The sequence below is a fragment of the Rhinolophus sinicus genome, linkage group LG02 (genome assembly GCF_036562045.2).
Source record: "Rhinolophus sinicus isolate RSC01 linkage group LG02, ASM3656204v1, whole genome shotgun sequence".
Classification (NCBI taxonomy): domain Eukaryota; kingdom Metazoa; phylum Chordata; class Mammalia; order Chiroptera; family Rhinolophidae; genus Rhinolophus; species Rhinolophus sinicus.
This window is the reverse complement of record NC_133752.1, coordinates 124,796,965-124,816,523: the sequence shown is the minus strand read 5'-3', so window position 1 is coordinate 124,816,523 and position 19,559 is coordinate 124,796,965. Positions and strand designations below refer to the sequence as shown.

Below are 19,559 nucleotides of genomic sequence, written 5' to 3'. Positions count from 1 at the left end.
GAAGATGATTCTCTAGGGTGTAGCTCCCTCCCCGTTATGCTCGCTTCTGACTTCCTTGCTCTTGAGGTGGCATCTGATTGGTGGAAGCTGAGTCATGTGCTGGAACCTTGACTGGAAGAAAGTAGGAAGATGAGGGAATTTCTGGCTTCTGCCTTGCGTGGGAAGGTGGGATCCACATTGTGGCTAATTACCAAATATATTTATAGGGAGGGTGATCACAGATGTTGAGTGGCCTCACATAATGAGCGTTGACTGTATGTGTTGACATTTTTAGTACTTCAAATAAAATGGAAAAAGTGCTGGATGCTTCCAGATGAGAGCATTATAAAAAGCAGACTGGTTATCATCAAAGGAAAATACCAAAGGAATGTAAAATGCTAGAACTCAGTAGAGTTTTATGTCTATAGAGTTGTGAAAGGAAAGTATTGAATCAATTATTCCATTAGAAGCATTTTGTGTGAATGGATTTATTCAGTGTTCTCCCAGAACTGGGAGCTAGAAAGAGAGCAGAGATATTTGATAACTGAGAGGAAGTCTAGAGGCACTAAAAGCAAACTTTACCTGATTCACAGCATCCATGGGCTCTGGTGGAAAGTTATTTTGTTTTTGTTTTTGTCTGTTTGTTTGTTTTTAATCCACTTACAGGGTAACGGAGGAACAAAAGTATCACTTAGTCAAATATCTACTGTCTGCCTGGCATTGTATTTTGCATTTTATATCTGTCACCCTCTTAGTTATAATTGTACATATGTGAAACAGACACTAATAATCCCATTTTACAAATGAAGTTACTGAGGCTCAAAGAGAGTCAGTATTTTCCACAGTTGGTAAAGCTGGGATTTAAACTTACTCTATTCTGGCCAAGTATAATACTGACTTCACTGTGTCACACATGCCTTGCTCATGTCTTTATAACTGAGTGACTACCTCAAAGCTGTACTTGAATGTATTAATGGAGGAAGGATTTACAGAGAGTAACAGGTTATCAAAGGTATAAATCCTCAATAGTAAGACCTTCCCAATATTAAATTATCTCTTCATGGTAAATTTTAGAAATTGGAGAGAGAACTCCAAGTTTGTACTTTCAAAGGGATATTAAGTTTTTAGAAATACCATTGTGGTTTACAGTCTGACAGAGGACACACAGCTGAGATGGGTGTACACTTACCTTTTTTTCAGGCCTAAGGGCCCAAGTTGTTCTTTTCCTTAAGGTAGTAAGGAAAGCAAAACTGCATGGCACCAGCTGGCTCCCACTGCTGCCACACTTTCTAGAGAGCATAGTGAATATACAATAAAGAATAATCTTTCAATTGCTGTACTCAAACAGCACACTCTTACATAATTAAATATATCGAAGATATAGAATTTACATATACTAATTTCTTTATACATTCCAACTGGAAGTGACATAAAATTGAAATTCTTCAGTGAGACAGGAACAAGGAACAAAATCAGATTCTTTTCTCAAAGCAGATTGGGAGTGTGTGTGTGTGTGGTGGTGGTGGTGGTGGAGATATGTATGTATCTCCAAGGCCATCTAGGACATATACTTTCTTCTGTAACACTTCCAAAATTACCAAAGACCACTTGAAAAGTCATTGGGTTTTCCAATTACAAATTGTACTTCACTGCCAACTTTTAGTCATGAGGGGTGTAGTTCAACTAGGTTGTAAAGGGTTGTAAGGTGTTTGAAGCAAAGAGGAGTGGCAGATGAGGGCGAAGTAGGCATCTTCTAACCCAGTGCCTCTGTAGCATTACTGTGCATGTGAATCACCTGGGATCTTGTTAAAAAGCATCTTCTGATTTCGTATGTTTGGGTGGTGCCTGGGGCTTCACACTTCTGACAAGGCCCCAGTGATGCTCATGATGTGGATTCTTGGACCACCCCTGCCAGTAAGGTCTGTCTTGCCTTTCCTCTTGTTACGCCTTCCAACTCTTTCTCCCCACCCATGACACCTTCAACACAAGTAGCCATTTACTGTATATGAATATTATAGTTGACATTCCCAATGCCCATTTCCTGCCTTTTAGTTTTTCCAGTACATTTCATTATGTACTCTTTCTAGATATAGGCTTAACCTGTTCTTAGCAGCAGTGAAAGTTTTGGAAGAAAGACCTCAAACTCTCATGAGGCATCAAGAAATTTCTAACTCAGAAGAATCTTTTGTAAAACTACACCAGCGGCAGTCTTTTCCTCTGTTATTGCTACGTTTCCGCTTTCCCTCTTTAGCCTGTATGTTTAGAACTGACATGGCTACCGACAGGTTATGAAGCCATTTTTGATGTTTTGGCACAGAAGAAATTTTCATTTAAGAAGGCTTGATGGTCATAAACAATTTATTGCAGGAGTTTCATTACAAGGATCTTTTCTGCTCCATTGTTCCTACATATGTGTGACTCTGGTTTTGCTATTTTAAGATTTTCCATACATTTTTATGTCCCCGTTTATTTCAGTTCTACTTCTAGTTCTACCGTACAACTTATCAACTAGAATTAAAATTTAGTGCTGCTTCGAGTAACTTAAAGTTAAGTTTCAGTTTAACAATTGGCAGGAACCCAGGAAAACTCAGCTACTGTTTCATTCTACTTTGATGATACAGGAACAAGCAGCTCTCTAGTAAAAAAAATAAATTAAAAAAAATAACTACTCAAGTTATCATTAAAAATAATCAAGAAGACTTTAATATCTTTTGTATGAGTCATATAGTGGTTATCCATATTAAATATTTTTAAATTCAAAATGAACAATTCACAACTATTAGTAAGTATTATTGAAGAGAGTCTTCTAAATGCTACTAGAGTTTTTATTTTTTATATTTTTAAGGAAGTGATTTTAAATTTAGCAACCTTTAGTTTTGTAATTCTCACAGAATACATAAAAATGTAAGTAATTGTAAGTGATTCTTTTAATCAGATTCTTCTAAAACATTTCACAGGGCATATTAAGTTATTTTATAATATAATTGATTCCCAAATTTCTTTTATACATATTTTCTTGTAAGAATATTGGGCCATAAACCTATGTTCCAAAATATACTTTTCTATTATAAAATAACACAGAGGGGAATTAGATCTATGAAATATATTTCTATATTTTTAACAGATGTAAGTTTCATGTGCAAAAATGGAATTCTGTAATAATCAGATATGATGTTTGTGACTTTTGTTACTATATATTTTTAGCAGGGGGAGTATTTTGAGGGATTAATGGCAATGTGTCTTTTACTGTAATACTTTTTTTTAATATAATCATTCACCGTATTGTTTGATCACACCTTGTATGACGGGCAAGAGTTGGTAATGAGAAAGGAGCCATCATCGGAGTCTCCAATTGATAAGCCTGTTGTTGGCATAATGATTAAATCCTTATTCTCTAGATATGAGACATAACAATGTGAACTGTTAGGGTCGCATGTTGTATAGGGGTAGTCACTCATCTGGGCCCAGTGTAGCTTCCTGGTACGATGTTTTTCTTAACTCACAGTCTCATCCCTGGCTTTTTAAGTGTATTATGGCCAAAATACATCTGGCTTGGCAGATTTCTTGGAAGCACAAACTGCTTCTACCTTTACCCACCTTGTGAGTCTTCTTGGAAACAAAGGAAACTTACGGTTCCCCTCCATATCTAATTGTGATACCACAGCCCCCTGAAAATGGGAGATTATGGTGGTGAGAAAGTGAGTATCTAGCACTGTTCTTGCTTGTCCTCCTTCCATTTTTCTTCGCCTTTCCCCTGAGTTCTCCCCCTTCCCCCTTGGGGAGAGAATAAGGTCCATGGGGCAAAGCACAATAGTGCATTTTACTCTGTCCTTAAAACTATACTCTCAATTTGGTCTGTTGAACTTCAGTTCTATCAATTTGAAAGATGGAGTTGGGCAGGAAGTAAAACATGGAATTGGAAATTGCCCTGGCCCGCACAGCCAGGAGGGCTCGGCCTGAGGGGGAAGGGTTAGGAGATTGAGAAAAGACACGGAGACAGGAAAGCTGGGAGGTCCACCGTCCACGGATGGCGGAGCAGTGGCGCAGTCTTTATTTCACACACAGTTTATATACAGTCTTAGAACAATTGTCTATATAAACAAGTATTAGCAGAACAAGCAGGTATCAGTAGAACATTGTTTTGTGTATTGGCAAGTTTGTATGTCTGTGGCTGCATTAGTGTTATCTTGTTCTTCCTGGGAAGATGCTGAGGCGAGGCTTCCCAGGGGAATGACCTTGCAGGCTGCAAGGCCCTTGTCAGCTTACAGCCCGCTTCCTACAGGATATGTTCTCCAAATCCCTCCCCCCCCTTTCAAATCTCATCCCTTACACTTAAATCATGGCTTTTAAGCATAACAATCAAAAAGTGTGTACTTTTCTTTTCTTAGTGTTTGTTGTAAGAATCGTGTGGTCGTATGCCACAGCACAACATATCACGTATCTCTGGTATGTCTTGGTGTGTACAGAGATATCAGCGTGATCCTGTGGTTCAGATATTTAGTTTAGAAGCCTTGACTCCCACCCAGCTCAACCACTCACCTGCTGTATAACCTTGGGGAAGGTGTCAATTTCTCTAAGCCTCATTTTAATCACCTGTAATGGAAATGATACATAGATAGAGGGTTTAAAAACTTTCTGTTGCAGAAAAGAAATAATGAAGAAAGAAAGGATATTGGTATTCAGGAAAAGTATATTCTATCAGCTTCTTTAAATTGTTTGATCCTAGTAGTCTTAGGAACCTGAGTCATGCAATCATTCTCTATCAATCCAGTGGTTGAGGTTCTTGACAATTAAGGGTTCTTAGAATCCTCTAATCAACTGGCAGAATGTTGCTATTTCAATTTCCTCATTTTAAAAATGTTGATTAATGATTCAGTCATCTTTGCAGTTAAGATTTAAGCACTTCTAGAATACTTCTTGTAGAGGGGAGTATGAAATAAAGCATATATCATAAGGTGGACATTGGACATTTGCTCCTGAGTTTTCTCTCTTGTCTAGAGAATGAAACAAGGATATAAATGAACATTTATAGAACTGGCTTCCTCTTTTCCCTGCAGTTAGCCATGTGTTATCGTAAATGCCTGCTGATTAGTAGTCAATAAAGACCATTTAATATTAGAAGCAAAGTCCTAGAGTGAAAATTAATTTTCATAGTTATATGGCAAGTCTAATTAATTCTACCTTTTTTTTTTTCTATTTCATTAGAGTATCATCAGTTCTGCTTTTAGTTTAAGAACGGAGTCTTCCACACTAGCTATATCCTTTGGGGATTAAACCCCTGAAGACAATAAAGAGACTTTAAAAACTAATAACCGTATTTTGAGGGCGAAATGCTGTGTTAATTATTTTCAGTTTTATTGATTATTATTTTAAAGCCATTTCATCTGGTGAGTTCCTCAGTTTCTTTTTTGATCTTTATCTGCCTCATGAATTTGAATGTCCATAAAGATGAATATTAATGGTAGCTGTACTTTCTGTGTGTTAGACATCTATTGGTTGATTTTTCTTCAAAGTAAATTACTTCTTTGTAGTATTAAGTTACTCTAATTTCCTACCTCCGTGCCTTTTATTTTCCTCTGGAGAAAACCCTTCCAGGGCATGACCTAATGAATTCTGGTTCAAATTTCCAAATGAATCTGAACCAAAGTGATTCTGTAATTTGGTGGAGGAAACCTTCATTAAATACCCTAGCGAGGGAAGTTTGTCTTTCATACCAGACTAAAGTACTTTTCTTGACATATTGAAATTGAACTTCTACATTTATGAGACTATAAATTGCAACAGCACGTTGTAACATGTCATGAGTCCAGTAGAGCCTTAGGTCAAGGGTTTTTACCTTCTCTATAACCCCATTAAAAAATAGCAATGTTTCTAATTATTTTTCATTTAAAAATTAGAAAAATATGTCCTGCTCTCCAGAGAGATGTTATCTTCAGTTATTCCTATAATTTATATGGTTGCATGGGGTATGTCTTTATATTTTTTATTTGGCTTGACCAAAGTGCAAATTCAATTTTATAGGTGTGACTAGTTAGCCTAGTCTTTTAAAACCTGAAAGTGGTTTGGCAATTGAGAAAGTTAATGTTGTTTGTCCTCTTTATTCCTGACCTCTCTGCTATCTTCTTGTCTCAAAAGCTTCTTAACATCACAGTTTCAGGAGAACACCTACTTCATTTTAACTGCAGGATCCCAACCCATTTATTACTGTTGTTCTCATCATTTAGAGCTGAGTCATCTGAAGTTGATCTGTCATTTTTCTATATATTATTTCTTCTGTACCCCTCAAATATGGTCACCAGATTGCAGTACACGACCTGCAAGAGCTTCCAGTTCTTACTCTCTACCATTTTTGAGGTTTTCTGAAGTAGCATGGCATGATTTGATATAAACCACTGTGTTTTGATGGATAATTGGCTGGGCTTTCTTAGGATCCTGACATTTTATTTATTCTGCTAACCTGTTGACCGAACTTAGGGGTTTGCTATGAATTTCAAGAATAGACAATACACAAACTTATCTACAAAATTCAGTGTGCATCTTATTTGTAGGAGTCAGTTGTGCCACTAATGGTATTTGGTGGTAATCAAGAGAAATTGACTCCAGCACTTTGAAGGCTGTGGGAACTATAGAATTCTCTGTGGGCTAGAAGACAAAGCTTGAATTAATAGTAAACAAAGCATCACCACAGGTCAAGAAGCGTGCAATAGCAGTTCTTTACTGGAAGAGCCTAGCCTGGACATAGCCCTATTGTTTCCACCATTATCAGTGAATTCTAGCCATGTCTTTATCTTTCTGTCACTCACTGAGAAATCAAAGTCCCCAGCAAGAACATCCAGTTAACTGAGGCTATGTCATGTGCCTACCCTGATGGCCAGAGAACAGGAGAGGGAGAAGTTGGCCTTTTATTCCCTGTAGGCCACACACAACAGAAGGTTGTCCTCCTGAATTAGAAATAAAGTGGCTTTCTAGATAAATACAGAATTAAACAAACAAACAAACAACCCCAACAAACCCTGTCAATATTCACTATTTTTATAAAATAAACAACGCATTAATTTTGACGATTTTTAAAAATTAGTATTTTTCTGGGACATCATGTTGAGGCTAGAGAATCCCAGCTCTGTAACATATTATCTGGGTTAGCTTAGAAAAGGAAAAAGTAACATCTCTAATTCCTAATATGTAAATTTAAAATAATAATATCGACTGAACAGGATTGCATTGAGACACTATTTATAATGCCTTACATGACAAGTACGTTGCATGCATTCAATTTTTAACAGTCTTTTCTGCTTAGGCAACTTATTATTTGATTGGTATGATTATAATTTTTTTAAAGTTCATATTATTTTGCTGCATAATGATTCTGTTCGCCTATCTGTAATTTAATATCAATGATACAGTTTGATTGTTTTCTTTTTCTTTAACAGACAGGCTAGCCTCAATGAAGCAGCCGAGAAGTACTATGATCTGGCGGCCAGGCTGAGGCCTAATGTAAGTACTTTCCTGATGAGAAGCATTACTCAAGGGAACACAGCATGTGATAGTTTTCGACTACAAGCCTCTTAATACTGGGTTTTTTCTCTCTGATCTCTTATTCTGAATACCAACTATATGGCTATATCAACAATAAAATCGGCCAATCTCAAGCTTCTTTCTTTTCCCAGACTCATTTCTGTTTCCTATCCTGTGTAAAGCATCATACATTTTTGTCATTTGAATACAGGCTTTAGCATTCCTAAATTCTTTGTAGTTGGAAGACTTTTAAAATTAGTTCCTTGAAAGTTTATTTGTTGTGGTGTTAAATACCTAAGGACTTCATAACATCCATAAGTATTTTTTGATTCTTAACCATATAGTCAAACCTCGAGCTGTGTGCCTTTTTTCTATTCCACAATCCTCATTTCTAATAACTGTGCTTTTCAACTTTATCAAGTATGTTTTTATTAGAATTTTTCCCTGGGTAGTCACACTTACATAAAGTAAGATAGATATAAATTAGATCATTACTATTGAAATAAAGGAACCATTTATGAGAAAATAGAAACGGGTTTTGTATCGGTCTTCTTAGCACTGTTTTGTTTGTAGCACATCCCCGAACTCCAGTACACTGCTTTTATTCTCATTCACACTCTGCTCTGCATCACTCGCCAACACTAAAATCTCTACCCTTCTCTCTAGATCTACACCATCTATAGAGAAATGTAATTTTTTAATGAAAGTACATGCATGCTATAACTACAAAAAATGGAATCAGGCTCCTTTCTTTACAGTAACCCATCCATTGGGCAAACAAACATCTACAGAGGCCTGCTTTGTAGTAGGATAAGAGGTTTCATACCCTAAAAGACCGCACAGTATATATATCAGTGAACTGAACATAATCAACTAATTGAAATACAGTGCAGTGATTCCGAGAAAGAAGTCCTGAGGGAGCAGCAGAGGAGGATCAATGCTTCCTGAAAGCAATCCACACAGGAAGTAACTTTTTTTCAGGAGATTCAACCACATGTAACCTTAGCCCTGAATCTCAATGTCCCCAGTTTCATGAATTGTGAGGTACTGTAAGAATCAGGGAGCTGTTTGTGACAGAAGAAAATATTTTAATAGTTATAATGGTAAGAACAGTAACTGCTAAAATTTATTATTAAACACTTAAGTATGTGTCAAGCATTGTGAGAAGTACAACCCACAGATGCTTGGCAACCCACAGATACTTCCGTGATCCCCCTCTGCTGAAGCTCAGAGAAATTAATAATAATTTACCCAGTATCACACCTAATAAGTGGAATGACATTGAAACGCAGGCTGCCGTGTGTGTAAGAAAAGCTTGATAGAAAAAAATGCAGTTAGTTATACTTTGAAAGGAAATGCCAGCCAGACGTCTAGGAAAACAAAATTATAACGATCCTCTCATTTATTTATTCAGTAAATTTTAACTGAATCACTGTTAAGTGCCAGGCACTATTTCAGGCACTGGATACACAGCAATGAACAAAATTGACACGAGTCCTTGCTTGTTAGGAGCTTACAATCTAGTTTGAGGAGATGGAGCAGGAACAAATAAGTATATCATGCGTCAGACAATGATAAGTGCTTTGGAGAGAAATGGAGCAGGAAAAGGGCCTTGTGAATGCCCAAGTCAGGCACCTTCATGTAACATTTCTAAGAAAAGGGTTGACTTTGAGGCCTTAAAATTGTAACTTCATTGAAGACAGGAATCAGGTTTTCTGTTTTTCTTTATTTCTTTGGTTTGTTTGTTTCCTTTACATTGACAAATGCAATGCTCTTAATGTACATAATAAGTTCAACTTTTATTCATTGAGTGTCAGTCACTTGAGTGTCACTTTTATCTTTAAGTGGTTGATCAAAACATCTTCAGGACATTGTAATGGATTAGTAAGACAAGAGCTGGGTTATTTGACCTGCCCTAAAAAAAAAAATGAAAAAGACGCTGAGGTACCACAAGATTGAAGCCTGATTTATAAGATTGTTTATTTTAAATGACTAAGCCAAATTACAAAATCAATATTTAATCTCCAACTGAAAGGCATTTTTTTGAAACCCCCAAAAGTTTCTTCATAAATATTCTGCAGAATACTTTTGAAAACTATAGGTGTTCAACTGCTACTTCCCTTATGTGGCAATAATAAATTATTTTGTGGACTTGGATAGCATCCAAGGTTCATATTTTAACAGTAAGTAAATGATGTTACAGTGGATGGATCAACAGATGCGGTCTTTTCCTATCTGTTTTATGAATTGTGTTTTGGTTTTCTGTATGTCGTCTAGGAAGACGCTACCAAGGCAAGACGATAAAATACAATAATAAAAGTTCTTATTCTGAAACGAAAAGACCGATTTAAACAATTAGGCTATGTGATAATATATTAGCAGTTTAGCATCTGATCTAAATTACAGTGTCCATCTCACATTTATCTTGCTCATAGCTGTTTTTTGTCATAAAAAACATTGTTATTTCTATGCTTTGACAATACATTTCAGCCACCTACTTATATGAGAACATAGTGCACAGACCTCAGGTCTCATTTCCTACTTAAGTAGTTGCATTATCTTTTCTATTTTTGTTGTCTACATGTTAATCTCATCTTACTTTTATTTTTCGTACATTTCTTTCGACTGTTTAAATGTCCATTTACAACAATCAGTAGCTGTATGTGGGGGACTCGGTGGATATTTTAACAATGCTATAGTCGGGTCATGACTATACAGAATAAAATATGTGGCTGCAACCCATGGATGCACCACTTATTCTTGTCATAATTTAAAAAATTGTTGATTATCTGTGGGATACATTTTTCTCTGAATAAAATACCTAGTCCATTTCTTTAGTATGTCCCATAATGAATTTATTTTTTTCTATTCTACAAAAGCCATATTTTTCTATACAGCTTACTTTAAAATTAATAATTGACTTTTAGATTATTTTGTAGAGAATTTATAAAGAAATCCAGTGATCAAATTCTAAAATAATAAAAGAAATCTAAATTAGCACGCACGTATAATTTTAAGTGTTAGATTCTGATACTCTGTCTTCATCAGGGATATTCAATACATTTTCATTTATTGAAATTCACAATGAGATAAATATATTTAGTACAAAAATTACACCATGAAAAATTTTAATCCTATTAATTTGATTTGGGGGGGATTGCTCTGAAATGGAAACTCATTATATTAAAACATATTCCTGTGTGGGAAACTGTTTATCAAAATTTCCATTTTAAGTTTTTCCACTTTTTGTTTTTCATTTTTATAAATAAAATTAATTTTGTGGAGGTTGCTTTAGAAACATAACACTTTCCTGTCTTCTCTTCCACTTATGCACATCAGATGCTGACACTTGAGGACTAGAGGGAATGTGTAAATGAAACGTTTTATTTTCTTCCTGTGGGAATTAAGCCAAATTCTGCATTAACTTATGGATTTTTAAATTTGAAAAATAATACAAAGTCACCTACTTTTATTGGCTTTTAGTAAACTCTAGAGTTAGAAGGGAGTAATACTTATGATCACATCTGTATTGTATTTTTCTAGATGTAATTGTTTTTAGTCTAAATTCATTATTTTTTTAATCAAGTTCTAGCTTTGTGTAAGCCTCTATGCCAAGGGCAATAGGATTTGAAAGTTATGAAAAATTAATCTTGACCTTGAGAAATGTACTATCTAATGTGGGGAGTGAATGGAGGAGAAAATACATGTATCCAAATCCCCACACTTCAGGTCAGTAAATAACACTAATAAGTGCTTTGTAAGGGTTATAAGCTAGGTAGTGACAAACTGCACAGGAGGGAGAAATTACTTTCAGCTGGATTGCTTCTAGAAGGCACTGAGTCAGAGTTGGCAAGCTTAGAGAATCTTGAAATGCTAGGGTCTTTATAGGTGAAGATTTTAGCAGGAGGAGAAAAGAGAGAATTCTGAGAGGTTGAGGCATATGCATGAACAAGGACCTGGGCATACATGAACTATCCCTTAGAAACACTAAGCAAATATGTTTTATATTGCCGAGGGTGGGAAGTAGAGAAGAAGAAGGAAAAGAGAACTGAACACTAAGATAAAACCAAATGAAAGGCATAGACTACCATACTGAAAATTAGGAGTTTATATTTCTGAATTGTGTTAAGCAGGATGACCTAATGAAAGTGATCGTTTAAACTGGTCATTTATATGATGCAATGAAGAATATGTGTTGCATCTGGGAAAGGATTGCTGAGAAATGCAGCCTTGGGAAAACCAACTAAAAGGTCATTGTAATAGAATAAGCCAAAGATGTAATAGATTCTAAAGTGTAGAAACACGGCAGAATAGAAATGATCATGCAGGGGAAATAAACAAATTATTTGATAGGATGTGAGTAGGAACATTAGTTGGTACAATGAGTGTTGCCAAATTTTGAATTTAGTTAACTTGTAAAGAAAAAGAAATAACCCTAAACAGAAATAGGGCAGTCAGAGGGTGTGTGTATTTCAAGAAGAAAGTATTAAGTTTGGACCAAGCAGATTCTGAATGAGAAGTGGGATGCTCTAATTTTCAGTGGGCATTCCTATCAAGTGGGCAGTTGAGGGAAAAGACACAGTTAGGGGTAATGCTATGGAAGTCATTTACAGAAAGGAAATAGTACCAAAGAGGTGGGTAAGATCACCAAGGCTCTGGGAGAAGGTGCAAAAGGAGAGAAGGGAGGTAATTTCAAAACTTTGGTGAATCGCTTCATTTGAAATGTAGGATAAGGGAAACAAGAGACAATGGCAAATCAGTGTTGGTGAGCAGTTTCCACTGGGGCTAAAATGTGACTGAGACTATCTATTGACGTCAGAGAATAAGATGACATTGGCTACCTTCAAGAGTTCAGTTTCATGCAAATAATGTGGGCAGTTTTTGTGATGTTAAGGAAATGGTGAGTTGGGAGCAGAGATTGTAAACTTATTCTGTAAATAAGTTTGGAGGTAAATGAAAGATACAGAACAATACTGAAGAAATGTTAAGTATGTATTTATTAAATATTAAAGATTTAAAGTGTTAAGGGGTGTGTGTGTGTGTGTGTTTGTGTTTAAATGTGAGACTAACGATATGTCCAAATAGAGGGGAGAACAAAGGAAATATTGAAGACCTTGAAGGATCATTTCCTCCCCACAGACTAAAGAAGAAAAAATAAACTGCAAAGATATAGGAGGAAACAACAAAATTTAGAAATGGAGGGGACGTAAGCTTAGGTAATAAATTACTTCTTCATAATTATTTGGTTATCTGCTGGTCCTGTGTCAAGAGGGCAGAATTTGACATCAAAGACCTGTGGACAGCTGGATGTGCTGAGGCACACAGTAGGTAATATTTGACATTGGCCTGTAGCATACGTGATAAATAGATGCCAGTAGAGGTAGATTTTTGTGAGATACGGCATTAAGCCATTAGCCACTTTGAGATAACTCTAAATGAAGTTCTGAGGTCACTGGTATATTACTTCTGGTTTTGATTCAGCTCTCTGACTTTGATGTTAGATGTTATATTCACCCTTAATATTTCTAATAGGTATACGATTTTATAAATTTTCTTCCATGTGCATTCATTATATGTGAATTAAAGGGGAATGTGTTCCAAGGATCAGATTATATCTTTCCCAGGCACTTAGAACATAAATTATTTCAGAGCATTATTATAAAATCAAAGCCAATGTTATCCATTCGGGCTCTTTAACAATGACTCTATGTGAAAAGATCAGCATGAGAAAGGGGGATTCAAAAATGAGCTTACTCTAAGAGAGTGCAGCTGTGTCATGAGATAGTCTACACATTCTACATTATATTTCTTTCAGTTTGGATTACCCTTTTTATGGTTACTATGGTGGTGGGGTTGGGCGGGAGATATGGCTATGCAGTAGAAATAACCACTAAGACTGGGATCTGGGGGAGAGATAAAAAATTATTTGGGCTGTTCAGATGGAAGAGAGAGAATATTCTGAGTCATAGTTGTTTTCTGATGGGAAAGTTAATCCTCAACTCTAATTAGAATAAGACGCCATGACAATAACTTAAATAGACCGATTCAGATTTGACCATACAAAGGATTTTGGGGAGGGAATTTACTGAGGTTGTCATTTGGTTGGGAAAAAAAATGACATTAATAATAATTTGTCTGGGAAGCAGTTAAACCACATTTTTGCTTGTAAATGGAGGAAGGACCATATGGCCTCTTCCAAAACTTCCCGCAAGCTTCTGTGATGTGGGAAAATTGCATGCCATGTGTCTCTTGACTTTCAGACATTAATAATTATGTGGATCCCAGAATCACCAGATTGATTTTATGAGTAAAATGTGTTTTATATTGCGCATATATTTCCCATTATCACTAGCTTTTTCAGTGTCATATACATCTGTATATTTTACAGTTAGAAAATGGAGTGAGGTATGTTGACAAACGTACAATAAATAGGTTTCAATCAAGAGAGAAATTGCCATTAGTTTCCTCAACAAACCCTTATTCTACTTCAGTTCATAAATAGACTTCATCACATTGATATTATATATATTTATGCACACATCAGTAGAAATCGAATATCTAATTCTTCTTGTCTAATTTCAGCAAGATAGATGCTCCCTTCCCCGAGAGTTTCAGTTGTGCCAGGATCAATTTTCGTCTCATCACACCCATATCTGTCTTCAAACTCCTTTCCACTGTAGATTTTTTCCCCAAATTATTTAGATGTTGCTGCTGTTTTCTTCTAACAAATCACAAAGTCTAGATTTTGATGAGTTCACTTCTCTCTGCTTACATTGTTTTTGATTTGTGTTGTACTTCTATTTGGCAGATACTGGATAAATCAGAAAAAAATGTATCTCTGAAGCAGTTTCTGTTTTTCTTCTGTTTATCATCTGTTTAAGTCTTCATGCTTAGAGAAAAAAGATGGTTGTTTAGTACAGTCCCCTTATTTACTAACTGTTGGTGTGGGCTAGTATAGCCTAGACTGGGATCAGATAGTTGGGCTGAACTCAGCTGAATTTATAGTTTTTCCATCCGTAGTGTATTGATATTCACCACGATCCCACATGCAATCATTTTTAAACATCACTTTTAAAAAATGTGTATATGCATTGTGTGTGTTTTAGATTCATAACCAAAAAAGAATGAGGGGATATGGGGCATGGGCAGGAACTCAAGTGGCTCTGGGGTATAAAGAAAATCAGCTTGAGTATTTAGGTTGAGGAACATTGAATCCTTTGGGAAATTCCACTTAATTATGTTCTCTGATTCCAAGCGTGTTTATTTTTACTCAGATTTCTTTGTGGGGGTAGTAGCCTTTGCATGGATTTATTGCTATAATTGTTTGAATTGTGGGACCACACACTAAAATTGCATTTAGTCCCTTCTCCTCCAGAGAAATTGGTTTCCTGGTTTCTTTGAAAACTTAGGTAATCGAAGCATCTGGCTACCTGGGAGTATCAGCTAGGGTGGAATAGTAGCTGCCACCATTTAGAAAGATGGGCCTGACCCCCACCCCCAGTCACCACATTTTTCATAATCCCCTTTGGTTATTTCCACAGCTGGCCTCCCCCATTTCTAGGCAGTTATGTTTCTAACCCTCAGTGGGCCTTATGGGGCCATGTTTTTAATAAATACACACTGAAACATTAACAAAAATTTCTGTTTGTATATAAATTTTTATTCCCTCTCCTAAATTTCCATTCCACCTCCCACCCTTTTTTTTGTTTCCTTACCTTTCCTCTATTCCTAACTGATTATCTGTCCAAACCCTCACTTATTTCTACAGATAAAATTATGTTATACTTTACCCTAAAGACAAGTAAAAGTTGGGCAGATCCTGAGAAATTAATAAATTCGTAAATTAATTTCTCTTGAAAGTTCTGTGCCTTGTTAAAGAAAAAGAACAATTCTGACACTTTTTAAAATGGTAAGGAAGATTTCATTCATGACTATTGTGAGAGGTGTCAAGAATACTGCAATAGGGGAGATTGGGTTCCACCTAAAATACAACAAAAACAGCTGGGGATTTATAGCCAATGAGCATGGGGGATGAGGAATTTGATCAGATATCAATCAGGGATAATTAGATACGAAGAAGGGGAAGTAGTTCTCACTACACTGACTTAGCACAATTCTTACTGCAGCTGGGCCCGGCAGGCCTCGGACAAAGCTCAAGGATGAGGCCCAGTCAAGAATACAGTTTAGAGGAGCCTGTCTCCCTTGGTCAGGGAGAGGTTTGTTTTCATCATTGATGACATTATTCTCCCAGACTGAGCTGTTATAATGTATCACTAGATAATGTCAGAATCAAGAGCTTCTCTTAATAACTTAAGAAGAATTTGGGTAATACAGAGGGTGCCAGAAAAAATGTATGCACGTTTTAAGAAAGGAAAAAAAAACTATTAAAATTGTAATACTCAATATACTCATGTGCTGATTACAAAAGATGAATACAAGTCACATTTGACTTCTGCAATGACAAGAGGTGCTCAAAGTGGTTACCATCAGCGTCCAGACACTTCTGATTACGGCAAACTACTGCTTGAGCAACGTTGACCAAAGTGCCCACTTGTATACATTTTTTTTTTTGCCAACCCCGGTTTATATATAACAATTCAAAAGTAAACAAAATTAATTACTTAAAATACTTGTAGAAATAATCAACTGTGTTTTTTGAAAGTGATATGACAAAGTTCTAGAATGGATAAGTGTAGAACGTTGGTGCTATTGCTACCAATCACTTTTTTTTTCTTATTTCTCTAAGTTTCTCTATCCTTATCTACTTCAGTATTTAATCATCTGAGAGATAGCTGGATCTTCCCCAGGGAATCTACACTTGTACTAGAGTTTATCTCTTGATTTCACTTACTGAGATAATTTTCATTGGTTATTTATATATGAATCCTAATAAAACTCACTAAAACAAATAAAATTCTCAACATATATTAATTTAGTTTTCCTGCAAAACAAATTATTTTTCTTAAATATGTAGTGCATTTTCTACTATAATTCCAGAAGCCAATGGTGGTTTTCCTTTTCTCTTAACAAGGTTCAACTATGTTTTCCCAAATAGTTACACGATTTGTTAAATTTTTGTAATCATAGATTTCATCTGTTTCAACTGGCTGTTCTTTTACTTGTAACGATACACATGCTATCAAAATTAACAGCAAATCAAACCTGCAATAATAAATAAATCCATAATATGTATTGATACTTCTTCATCCATGATTAAATGTATTATTAAAATGATGCTCGAAATTATGAAAAACGGTATTTGAAAAAGTGTCAATACAAAAATATTAAAAGACCAAAGGATTTTTAAAATGCATTTCTGTACGTCACTGTACTTAAATAACAAACCCAAAATACAAGGACATCTGTGTTTGTTTATGAATTTGCTTATGGAGAAAGAGATTCCTAATTAGAATTTGTAATTGCTCACTTCCATTTAGTTACTTTTACCCACTTTAATGCCTCATTTTTTATTATAGTTTTCTTACACTAGCATTGAAAGCAATAGATTCCTCAGATTTTGAGGATGGAATTGTTTTGCTACCCGAAGAGGATTATATCTTGGAAATCTTTACTGGATATATGCACATGTAGTTAGTTTTTCCTTCATGGAGAAATTTGACATGATCGTTTTATTTTCCAATATATTGATTGAAAGTAACTCCCAAACATTGTTTTGAACCAACTGTTTACATTTGAATTTATATAAACTGTGTCTCCATGTTTGGAAATTAGGAACCTTTTCCACACATACTCAATGATGTAAATAAGAGAGCTTTCACCTGAATGGGAATAAAAACATTGAGCAGGTAAAAGTTGATAATTATTACAAGTCCACATTTTTGTGTGCATGTCTATAATGAATTATTACCTAAAAGTTTTTTGTCTTTATAAGTTGAGAAGAATAAACATGATAATGTTGGGTACCAGAAAATTATCTTTTTTTAAATTAGGAAATGCCAACCTATCAACATCTACATTCGTTAAACATTAAAAGTTGAATTTTACACTTTTTTTACATGTGGGGAAACTGAGTCAGGATACCTTGTTCTGTATCTGACACCTAGTGGTAGAGCCAGAACACAGATCCAGGCAGTCTGGTTTTAGAACCTCTGCTTTTAGCTCCCTGTTTCTTGTATAAGATTACCTACCAAAAATTCAGTAATCAGAAATGAAACCCGAGGCACTGAAATCAAGGGATAGTTCTTGTTTAAAATGTGGTGACTCAAAGTGTTTAGAATGTTTGCATATTAATCATTTTGTGGAGAAGCGCAATTTATCAAAATTGACAAATTCTTGAGATTAATTCACAGACCTTTGAACATCTGCCCCTATCTACTCCTCTTCCCCAACGTGGTCTATAGATACAAGTTGGAGAAACACTGGAAAGTGAAATGGTACAGGCTTTCAAGCCAGAGAAGCAGAATGCCTAGTATGTGTCAGTTTCTAAAATAGGCACCAGCAATATCATGAGAAACAAAAAAGTTGTTGTGATCCTGCCCTGTCAGAGATGTACATTGTTCCTTCTTTTCATGAATGGTTTGTCTAGGTTAAGAGTCTTTAAAGTTTACGTCTTCCACAGTTTATACAACAATGCCTAAAAATGCATGAACTCAATCACTTCTGTGTTGTATCTTCAAAGACTATTTAGGGACTTCAAGAAACAGAGCAGAAGAGATATTATTTTGTATTGCTTGAAATGTACTGATTACTTTGCCCTGGACTGACTCATACAATCACAGTAAAGATGCTTCTTGTTTTCTCATAAAGATAACTTATTTCCTTTTCTTTAATAAGTCTTTAGAAAAACTAAAGCAAGCAAAATGATTTATGAAATATTGGTTTAGGATTTGGAAGGCCATATAATTTGGACAGTATGTTCTTACTTACCTGGCAGTTTCTTTGGGAAGTTTTACTGATACTGAGCTTACCTGCTTAAATGAGAGTTATGGTAAAATAGTCTGGGTACATCATATCAGGTTTTATTTTATTTCTACTATATATGTTCATTATGAGCTGTAGATACATTTGAGAGAAGTTCATATGTCAAGGGTATTGTTTTGTGTCCTGTACAAAATGTTTAAATACACAGGAATCTAAAATTCCCCTACAGCATGAGAATAAAACAATATACATTCTCTTTAAAAAAAAATTCCTTAAAAAGAACAATAAATAACCAACTCAGAAATATGATAAATTGATTATAGTTTTTTTAGCTGTTTAACTAAGTTTTGTTAATAGAGGAGTACAGCAAAAAGCTTTTATTAAATAACTCATAATTGGTCTTTTGGTCGTTAATTTTTCGGACCTTATTACCTCTCTTATATATCTGAAATGAAGTTGCTGGATATGGTAAAGATGGTTATGTAATAGGACATATAGTATGAAGATATTATACAACTCAATTCTTTTCAAAAGTTGGTTTGAATTTTCAACTCTTTGTTTTAAGGGAAATTCATTACCTCCACAAACATGTGTGTCCTGTAGCTCTTAAAGTGGGCTAGAACGTGCTAGGCTCGGGGAATAACCATAGCGGTGTCAGGTGGGTTTTGGCAGTTGCCTCAGAACAAGTCAGGATCCCTAGTGATGGGAGGAATAGTGACAGACGTGATACACACTATCATCACTGAAACTTGACAAAGCACAATTCATTATTGCCAGTTTTGAAAGCCTGTTTTGAACTAAATGTTTGATAAAATAACAGTGTATAATGCTAAATGATCCGTGATACAGTGTAGACAGCACCTTCAAATATATATCAAGTTTTTATAGTAATACATTTTTAGGAATAGCTATGGTTTAGCCTTTAATGCTGTATCTCAAAAGTGTAAATGTTAATCATGAATATGTATTTTGTGTACACTAATAGCATGAAAATTTATTAAATGTTTAGGCATAAACTGTATTCTGCTTATACTATGGCAGCAGTTAAAAACAATATAGACTATCAGCATGGTATTTCAGCAAGAAATTTTGGGTTTTTTCTTCCTGATTGTATAGACACATGGAAAGTACATAGGATGTTCCTATCTACTGGGTGTTGCTATAAATACCACTCCTCAGTGACC

At 35.4% G+C, this 19,559-nt stretch overlaps 1 protein-coding gene across 2 annotated transcripts in view; it reads left to right on the top strand.

The window, feature by feature from the left end:
* TMTC2 (transmembrane O-mannosyltransferase targeting cadherins 2) overlaps positions 1 to 19,559 on the top strand; it is a 386,679-nt gene that overhangs the window by 331,832 nt on the left and 35,288 nt on the right. For both annotated transcript variants that reach the window (XR_012493906.1, XM_019754143.2), the window contains one exon: positions 7,410 to 7,473. Coding sequence is in view for 1 of the 2 variants with exons in the window: in XM_019754143.2 (XP_019609702.1) it covers positions 7,410 to 7,473 (64 nt within the window). In the remaining variant the exon portion in view is untranslated. Of the gene's footprint in view, positions 1 to 7,409; positions 7,474 to 19,559 lie in introns of those variants that run through there.